The sequence below is a fragment of the Primulina eburnea genome, unplaced genomic scaffold (genome assembly GCF_022965805.1).
Source record: "Primulina eburnea isolate SZY01 unplaced genomic scaffold, ASM2296580v1 ctg1_ERROPOS9082318, whole genome shotgun sequence".
Taxonomy (NCBI): Eukaryota; Viridiplantae; Streptophyta; class Magnoliopsida; order Lamiales; family Gesneriaceae; genus Primulina; species Primulina eburnea.
In genome coordinates this window covers 43508-54110 of record NW_027331036.1, presented here as the reverse complement: position 1 = coordinate 54110, position 10603 = coordinate 43508, and the positions used below count along the sequence as shown (strand labels likewise).

General features: G+C 36.5%; 1 protein-coding gene across 1 annotated transcript; it reads left to right on the top strand.

The window, feature by feature from the left end:
- The first annotated feature begins 1737 nt into the window (after window positions 1-1737).
- LOC140820858 (small ribosomal subunit protein uS9) lies at window positions 1738-2428 on the top strand. The gene has a single exon (XM_073181223.1). The coding sequence runs from the start codon at window positions 1816-1818 to the stop codon at window positions 2248-2250; it is 435 nt and encodes a 144-aa protein (XP_073037324.1). The 5' UTR covers window positions 1738-1815; the 3' UTR covers window positions 2251-2428.
- The last annotated feature ends 8175 nt before the right edge of the window (window positions 2429-10603 follow it).

Genomic DNA, 10603 nt, shown 5'->3' with positions numbered 1-10603 from the left:
CTAACTGCATGCTTATGTAAGTTCATTAGTAACAAAATAATAAGTTTTGTTAACATCAAAATCAAGTAAGATTGCGAACATGAAATGTTCCAACATTTACATTTAAAAACAGAATAAAAATGTACATATATTTTTTTAAAAAATATATAATTAAACTTAATTAAATTTTAAAACTTACACGTAATTTTTTTAAAAAAAACATAACATAATTAGAAAAATTAAAAATTAAATAATTAAAACAACACATTATATAAATATGGCATGTGATAAAAAGTGGAAGAATTTTACTATTGATCATCGTATAAACTCTAAATACATTTGATCGTGTATTTTTTAAGCATGTGGTGCAATTGTCAGTGCTGAATGTCGACACATTCCTCCATAAAGGCGTTGAACTATGTGGTATGATTTTTCAAATGGAGAACATATGAGGACCATCCATATATTCATCATCTCAAGCTGAGAAATCATGATCTTCGAGTATATCACCATTTTCATCCTCCACAATAATATTATCGAGAATGATACATGTTTTCATAATATAATCTAAATCAATTAGATCTCACATACGATATAAACCTCAATATATGTCAAAGTTCTTGGAGCACATCAAATGCTCACTCAACATCTTTACTCATTCTCTCTTGATATAAAACAAAAATTTTATGTTTTTGTGAGATGGATTGAGTGATGGTTTTCATAAAAACATCTCAGGATGGATAAATACCATCGTTCATCTCAAACAGCATTGGAGTGGCTTCTCCCTTTGCAATGTTTAAGAACAACTTGTACCTCTTCAGTACGTTGATGTCGATATTGTATCTTGGTACGCCGAAATAGGCATGCCAAATTAATAAATCTTTAGATGCAACTGCATGTGGTATGATTGAAGTTTCTTTTTGGTGTTCACTTTGATATTGTCTTGTCCTCAGTGTATGCAATAAAAATTTCCAAGCATCTCCGGAAATCCCTTTGAGCATTTCAGCGTTTAGCCGAGCAATGTCTGTAGGTGTTGGTTGTCTCAAATATTTCTTAGAAAATATATCGGATGTTATATCGCACATCCACTGAAAAATTCTTTCAAACACTCCAATGTTGTAGATGCACCTCTCCTCAAATATTCGTAACATCTCATGCAACATCATATACAATCATTCAGACCACAATCGTAACTTTTTGAAGTGATGACAACTCGAGCTTACCAATTGTGTTTCTCAATTGGACAAAGTAAGACATTTTGATTTGTAAAGATTCCACAATTCTATAAAACAAAGGTCACCTCATTAGAAACCGCCTTCGAAAATATTTCTCGATGTAAATGGGACTTTTGAAGAAGTAATCTTTAAATAATTTTTGTGATTTTAACTTTGTACACATTTAGTTTATTTAAATTATTTAAATTTTTTATAAAGAAACTGATTTAAAATCCTAAAAATTACACAATCATGCCCGTATACACTCCTGAGAAACTTTAAAGGCTCAATAATGATGAATTTTTATCTAATAAGAACTGTAAATATAAAATTGTATTTTTAGAGAAATTCTTCGTACAAAAAAATTGGAGAACCTCTTCTTAGACATATTTTTGTAAATATATACATGAATATGATACAAATATTTTAAAAATATTAATATAATTATATCTAAAACAAATCCAAGGCCCAACGGTATCAGTCAAAATAATTTAGTCGGCCCATAAAGGCCCAACACCATTTGGTTTAAACTTTAAACCTTTCATTGCATTCTCACTGTCAGCATCTAGGGCTTCCCCACCGCCGTAGTCAGAGATTAACGAAAGAAACCACCACCTCAACCATGGCGGCGCCAACGGAATCCGTCCAATGCTTCGGCCGTAAGAAAACAGCGGTAGCCGTTACCCACTGCAAACGCGGCCGTGGCTTGATCAAGATCAACGGTGTCCCCATCGAGCTCGTGCAACCGGAGATCCTCCGCTACAAAGCGTTCGAGCCAATCCTCCTCCTTGGACGCCATCGTTTCGCAGGAGTTGACATGCGTATCCGCGTCAAAGGCGGAGGTCACACCTCTCAGATTTACGCCATCCGCCAGTCCATCGCAAAAGCACTTGTCGCATTCTACCAGAAGTACGTCGACGAGCAGTCGAAGAAGGAGATAAAGGATATCCTCGTGAGGTACGACAGGACTTTGCTTGTGGCTGATCCCAGGCGCTGCGAGCCGAAGAAGTTTGGTGGACGCGGTGCTCGCGCGAGGTTTCAGAAGTCATACCGTTGAAATATTGGCAGTGTATGTGTTCTTCATGTCATAATTATCATCAGTACTATGCTTTTTGGGATAAATTAAGATTAATTTCTGGTTATGTTTTTGATATTATGGTGGTTGTTTCCTTTTCTGTTAAAGGATCTTATTAGAGTTTTTTTGACAGCTTTTATCTGATACTTTTTACATTTCACAGTATAATTAGCATGATAATCGCTTCAAATGTTAAATTTGTGGCATTTAATTTCTCTGTGTTTGTATCATCTGTTGCTATGACTTGCGTTCTGGTACAATTTGGGATTTGATGCAAATATGATCTTTTTATCCAATTACCATAGTGTGTTGGAAGATCAATAACAACTGCAAAGTGATGCATATCTACGAACTCGTTTGTGCTTTTGGCGGCATAATACTATGGATTGGGAACATGCACGTTGTGTTAGTACGCCCATTTGTATGCTTGAATCAAATTCTATTCTGGGATTTTGTGGTACTCTTTGTTTGCCATTGCTGATATTATTGTGTATTTATGGATCACTAGGCTTAGCTAAGCTCGTAAATTAGCATCATTGTGCTGTGTGTTGGAATCTATCAGCTGAGTCTGTGGTTCTCTGTGGTTTCCATTTCATATTAGTGTGCATATATTGATAAATTAGTTAGGCTTCCATATTTGTGCCATCTGTCTGTATGTTTGAATAAACTTCTAGCCTGATTATATGCGGTTCTTGTCGAATCTAGAGATTATTATGTTCTCGTGCATTTACATGATCATTTAGCTGAGGTTTTGAATTAGTATCATGATGTTAGATGATTTCTTCAGGCCAGGTGAAGCTCGATTCTTACTTGATATATAGAGCAATAAGGTGGGAGTGCTTTCCTTTTTATTTAGCAGTATTCGGGTACATATGTGTTGACAAATTTGTTATCAAAGTCTTGAATCTCATTTGGATGGTTTTTGAGCAGAAATTATGCGCGAGAGTGCTGGTTTTAGGTTATTGGCAATCAAGGCTCAATCTGTGGTTGGTTTGAATTAGAACTAGTAACATGTAGAAGAACTCTTGAAATCATGGACACATAAAGGTTCCTATTTTTCAAATGAGTCTGTGATTTCCCAGGGAATTATCAAAACATACTGGATCGTTCTTCTTAAACCCAATTACTTGAGCTGACATCCTCTGTTTGGCATCCAAACGAAAAAAGTAAACCGTTCGGCTGCTGAATTTTCGCTATTACCCTCAAGATTTGGGCCAATGATGCCCATTGAATCAATGGTAGGAGATTGATAATACTCCCACTGGAACAACTCATCAAACCCTGTTATTCTGGCATCTTAGATGCCTTTGAAACATGAAGTCCGAGGCTTAATAATGCGCTAGCACTATGAATTATGAGGTTCAGAACACCTTGTTTTTAGAAGAATTATACAAAATTTATTATTATTTTTTGTTATTTGAAAGCATTGATCAATCGCATGCCACATACCCTCGCCTAGTTGTGTTGGCCAACTGCACAGCCAACAAGGCGAATTCTCGTGGCGAAACAAGTAATCCCTGAGCTGAAGATACTGAATACTTGTGACTTCGGAATGAAAAAAGAACGGGACATCGACGTTAAACCTCGAGGAAAACGTGTATTATAGCAATATATTTGCAAAATTTTGACTTGAATGGATGCATATTTAAGAAGATCAATATATACAGATCATGCTGGTTTTTCCACACGATTTCGATCTTAATTTTCGAATCATCACACACAAGCATTATTGTATATATATTCAGTAGCTCGAAATCCCACGGCAATGGTACAACATCAGTATAAGAAAACCAAGTACCCCATAAAACACAAGGCAAAATTATAAACATACGAAGTCGATGTCCAAAACTGAAAAATACACAAAAAGAAAAAGAAAATATTTAATTTCATCACAACTTGCCATCCATAATCCCAAGTAGAAAGTTCAGCAAGAACTCTCCCCTTCTTTCTGCTCGGAAAAAATCACCAAGGCCCGCCCTTTAAATAAACAGATTTCAAGTTTTCAATAGAGAAAATAAGGTAAGGCTAAAAGTTATCTTTATTGGATTATTATATGCCAAAAAAGGTATAGGGAAGGAGCTCACCATTGTTATTTATTGGAGGGATTTAGCTTTTGAATTTTTATGTTTCATATCAGAGAGTCATTGTTAGGATCGAGAAAAAATTTAGAGGGAGGTAAATAAATTTTTTAATAATATTTGTTTTTAAAATCTGTTTTCAACTATTTTTGAGCGGTTGAAATTTTTTCTCTAACGATTAGAAATATGAACCACTTGACAAGTGCGAAAATCGGTTCAATATTTCTAAAGATGATTAAGCGGTTGGCAATCTAATTAACAAGATACAGTTAAAACTGTAAGAACTTGCGGAAAATAAAAACTCGATTTTTATGGATGTCCGGAAATAAAACTCCTACGTCACCCCTTCTTTCTTTTTAGGAAGGATTCCACTAAAAGACTTTGGCTTTACAAAACTCTTTGCAACAGCCCACTCTAATCAAGATTTATCACACTGCTTGTTTTGAAACTTTTAGTTAGCATTTTACACTTCTTGATTTTAAGAACTCTCGGTTCATCATACACAACTATTAACAAAATAACCGAAAGGTTGTTGACATAAAGTAAACAATCTTGTTTTGGTAGCACGAAAAAGATCCTTGAAAGATCAGTATCTTTCTGTTGAGTGCGTGCTTGATGAGCGATTGAATTATGTAATCTTTAATTGCGCTCAGATTCTTGAAATATGCAAGCTTGGAATTATATCTGTAGAAAAGCTTGATGATTGTATATGTTGGTTCGGGAAAATCCTCTAAAAACGTGATGAGCTGCAATAGTTCGTGTTCTAAGAATGTATACACCGATGAATTAGATCGAGTTTGAAATTAAATCAAGCGGAAAATACTCGAAGTAATCATTCGTTAAGAAAACTGATCGGTTAAAGCTTTTAATCTCGTGTAGCTAGTTAACTGAAGATAAGGGGGATCAGTTCTCGCATGTATCAGTTCAGTTATGGTGAGAACTGAACTGATAGATACTCGAACTGATCAAGTCAGTTTAAAGCAAGGAGTTAACAGTTATAATACACAAGATATGTTTATGGATGTTCGGAAACTTCAAATGCTCCTAGGTCACCCCTTCTACCACCTCGGGTAGGATCCACTAGAAGACTTTGATTTATACAACTACTTGTACAAACCCACCCAGCTTAGGACTTACCCACTGCCTAACTGAACTCTTAGTCTAGATTGAAGGCATCACATTCCAGCCAACACTTCTTTAACGTCTATGTGAGAAAGACTACATACACAAGTTTAACGTCTTTGTGCAAGATTGTATTTTGGGTGATGGTGGTGTGTGTGTGTGTGTGAACTGATATCTGAAAACTACCCGAAAGTATTCTCACACACTGAGGGAAATATGCTTATAAACTAAGTTGATATAACTTTGGAGTGTTCCCTCAACTGGGCGGTTGCTTCTTTGTAAGCTGATACACGATATTTCTGCCATCTCTGTATTTTATCTTTTCACTCGTCAACTCTCATCATCGTCTTCACTGAGCTTCGGTTTCTATTTATAGGCGTTTGCCTGAACGTACAATGAGACTCACTGAATGAACTTGTTGCTATTTGAATTTGTTCCCCCAAATAGATATCTGGAACATTTGGCTTTAAGCGCTGCTGCAACGTCTCTTATTGTAGCTTGATCGTACAATAGCTTTTGTAACTTTGTGCACGGCTGGATTAAGCATGTCGTATATGCAAACTGGTTTGCTCCTAACTGATGTTCTCAACTGGTTCTGTTGAACTGGTCTTGAACTGGTGAGGTGAAATCAGTTAACTTGTCAGTTGAATTGATTTCACTGATTCAGTTAAACTGATCGGTTGGGCTCTTCATCATTTGAACACTTCGTTAGCTGGTCGGGCTTCTGAAGGTCTTCTGCTGAACCATCTATCAACTGGACAATCAGTTGAACTGCTCTTGATACTTAAGTTGTCCCGGTTCAGTTCGATCGATCAGTTGGCACTTTCATTTTGCATCTCGATAGCTTCAGTTTGAGTTTGGTAACTGATCAGTTCGATGCTGGTCAGTTTCAGATTCTGCGCACTTAGTTAACTCATTAGAAATAAATAAACAAGTTTTGTTAACATCAAAATAAAGATTGTCAACATGAAATGTTCCAACAGTATATCTCGTTTTCTCGCCAACATCTTGCATACTACCAGCTCTGCTTATATAAGTTTTCATTCCAACAGTCGGAAAGAGATGAGCAACGTTAACATGTACCCTTGAAATGATGTGTCACTATTAACTGTAAATACATTAAATGTTCTCTAGCAATGCATTTAATGTTCTCTTTGCTAGCACAACTTTGAATCTCGTTCCTTGAAGAGTTACTTCCAAGTATCCTTTTATGGCAATTGTTTTTACCATCAGAACTTGTAGGACATAAATTAATCTTTCTTTTCTGGGATAGTGACTTAAATGCATATCGATATAGGGATTTGTGAATAACATGGTTGACTTGTGACTATGCATACCCATTTGAATGTTCTAAATCGTGAAGAAAATGTCTTTCATTAAGTAAGCAATAAATGAATTTTAATGACCGTGATATCGTGTTCTTCGAACATCCGGTTTTAACTTCTTCTATAAACTGTTGAACTGATATGCGGTCTGAAATCTTGAAGCTGTAGAACTGGTATGTAGCCTAAACTCTCAAGCGGTGAACCGCTACCTGTTATACATAAAAACTTTGCAGTTGTTTCCTGAAATAATCAAGTACTATTTTCGATTTCGTCGATCACCAAAACTTTTGAGTAATAACAATTCTCCTTTTTTGATGATGACAAAACCCAGCTGCAAATCTATACAATAGTTTACAAATAATTGCACCAGCTAAATAAAAAGTTGTATTTCATTGAGTGAATGAAATTACAAGCTACAGTTAAAAAAAATCAGAATGCAAAGACATCTAAACAGATACAGTACATTAACTTTTTTTTTTTGTCCTAAGATTTGTTTAGCTTGTTCTTCTTTAGCTTCTATGCAACCCTTTTCCTAACTGGCTCTTCTGCTCTCAAAACTTCCTTTTGCCACTCTCTTTCCCCCTTTTGACGTCACCATGGATAAGAAATTGCATGATTTCAGTAAGTTGTGCTCCTTGGACATCCATGCGTTGGTCAACATGTGCTTTAAGACGTGAAAGCTTAGTGCACATGTTGAGATATGAAGATTTGTGCTTGTATTGTCGGATGGTAACATTTGTATGCATAGCAGAGAATTCCTTGGAGGGAGCAGACTTCATTGATTGAAATGTTTCTTTGAGATCAAAATGCTTACGGTTAAGAGCAAGAATATAATGATCCATATTTGTTAGTTTGTCCAAAATCTCCCTTTGGCTATTTTCCGTTATTAATTCTTCTTCTTCCGGTTCAATTTGATCTGATGAAGAGATTAATCTTGCCTTGAATTAGACTACTTGAAAAGAGGAACCTTTTTCAGTTGACTTTGAGGATCGAGGGTCATCGAATTCAGCAGCTATGTTTTCAATCACTGCCAATTTCTTCATTTGAGGCAGGAAGTACTTTGTCTATAGCTTCATGTGCTTCCAGAGTGTTTGAAGGAACTTTAGATGTAGGGGAATTTTGAGGCAATGGTTACCTTGTCCTTCTATGGATTTTTAGGAGATGACACCAATTGTGCTTGGAGAGGGCCTTGAGCAGGGTCATTAGCAGAGGTAGACTGGGGAGAATGAGATTTTTTCTTGCGAGTCGTTTCGTGATCAAAATCAGACAAAAATGGCATATATTCAGAAATCGGTTGAACTTTGGAAGGTCGATGTGTGCTAAGACAGAAGACATAATGATGCCGGTTGGTGGAGCAGATGCATCGTGTACATCCCAAAAGCAGTACACGTAAACTCATGCATTTATTTAATTGTTAAATCATTTATTTAATTTTAAAATGATTTTAATGATGAATGATTTATAATTGGCATTGTTTTAAATTATTACATGTTTATTTGATGCACGTTAAAATGTTTTCTTGAGTTTTATGTTTCAGGCGAATATTCGATGCAGGATCAGAGAAAGAGACCGATGACGATTTAGGCGATTTATGAATAATTGAGTATTTTATTTCAGTCAAATTGATATTTTAAATGATTTATGAAATTTTAAGCATTTTAAAGTCTAATTTAATTTACTAGGTGATTTTAAGATTTTCAAAAATACTAATTTGAATTTGAGAATTTTAATCTTGAAAATTTGGTACTTAATTATATTATTAAATCTTTGAGTATGATTAAATTATTAGATTATTATTATTTTATCACTAATTATTTAACTAAGTTTTTTTTCTAGCCCCTAATTAACCCCCCCCCCCCCCCCCCCAACACTTGCTTTGGGTCATTTGCTTTGAAAAGTAGTACATACATACTTGAAAATATGAGTCACTTGCTTTGAAACATATCTCTACACAAAATGATGATGTTTACCACCCCCCCCCCCCCCCCCCCCCAACACTTGCTTTGGGTCATTTGCTTTGAAAAGTAGTACATACATACTTGAAAATATGAGTCACTTGCTTTGAAACATATCTCTACACAAAATGATGATGTTTATACATGTTTAAGTATGTATGATTCATCACGTTTATGAAAAAATTTATGAAATGGTGGCACATTTATGTTTATATAAGTATGTTCAGAGTTCAAGTATGTATGTACTACTTTGCAATGCATGTGGTTTTATTATGTATTATTTGTTATTTTTAGTTTATATATGTAGCGTCTTTAGACTCATTAGACTTGATCGATGCAGGTGAGGACAAGTACGAGAAGGCGAGAGGTGGGGGCCAGTGAGTTGGCTCAGACTGTGCGGAGGCCTAACCCGAGGACCGCTTGAGTTTTAAATTCATTTACACTGATTTTAATGAAATTACTTCATGTTGTTTAAACTAGTACTTTTCGCAAGCTCGTTTTGGTTGTGATATTGATGACAAGGAAATAGTTTGTGCTCGTTTATATTTCAAATATTTAGTCAAGCATTTTATTTATATTGCATTTCGAAAGATTATTACTTATTTAAGAAAATTTTTATTTTCGCAAATTTAAAGTAGTTTTAAGGCACGTCACTTTACAGTTGGTATCAGAGTGATGTTTTTGTAATGGGTTATGCCTAATGCCGGTTGCAAGAAGCTCACGAAGTCACGCCTCAAGTCTGTAAGTTTTAAATTTTTAAAATTTTTTCATGTAGTAAGCATCAAGGTCACGATTTCAACTTGTACATGTTTAAGTTCGATTTATGTTCATCTTATGATATGGACATTATGTTTTTGCATGTTGGTTTACGTGTTGGGTAAATTTTGGAACGATATGCCTCCTAGACTTATGATCGCACGTGGAGCAGGCGAAGAGGATAGAGAGGCTCCGGATAGAGAGGGCCACTCTCGTTCACCGCCAGATATCCAGGCACAGATGCTTGTAGGGATGACACAGTTCTTCGCACAGTTGCTAGGGAACAATGCTGGAGTAGATACTGGGAGCGAGGCCAGGGCCAGAGACGGTGTATGAGAGATTCTGGAGGATAGATCCAAAGAACTTCTCGGGGACTACTGATCTGATGATAGCTGAGGAATGAATTAAGTCTATCGAGGTGATATTCACTTTTATGGAGCTGCAGGATGCAGACATAGTCAGATGTGCAACTTTTCTGCTGACAAGGGACGTTAGATTGTGGTGGAAGATCGTGTCTGTGTCAGTAAATTTGCAGACCCTGATTTGGACAGGTTTTAAGGAGGTCTTCTATTCGAATTACTTTACCGAGGAAGTACGCTCTCGCCTGACCAGGGAGTTTATGACTTTGCGACAGGGAGACAACAACGTAGCAGAGTTTGTAAGGAAGTTTGAGAGGGGGTGTCACTTCGTGCCCCTAATTGCGAATGATGCCCGAGAGAAACTGAGGTATTTTATTGATGGATTACGGCCGATCTTGCGCCGCGATGTTAGAGTTGATGGTCCTATCACTTATGCTATTGCTGTGTCGAGAGCTTTGGCGGCAGATCAGGACCAGAGGGATATTGAGAATGACAGGCAGTACAAGAGACCATATAAGGCACCCCAGCAACATCACTCACAGCAACAATAGTTTAAGAACCCTCTCCAGGGACTGCAGGGAAAGAGGCCGTTTCAAGGACCGCCGAAAGGTAAAGGTCCTATTTTCGCAAAAAAAATCTCCTCAGAAGCCTGGTGAGTATTCAGCGTGCCCGAAATGCAACCGTCATCATATGGAACAATGTTTATGGGGTTCAGACAAATGCTTCAAGTGTCGAGCCAG

Excerpts from the sequence above, each read along its gene's own strand:
- LOC140820858 (XM_073181223.1), top strand. The coding sequence starts at position 1,816 with ATGGCGGCGCCAACGGAATCCGTCCAATGCTTCGGCCGTAAGAAAACA.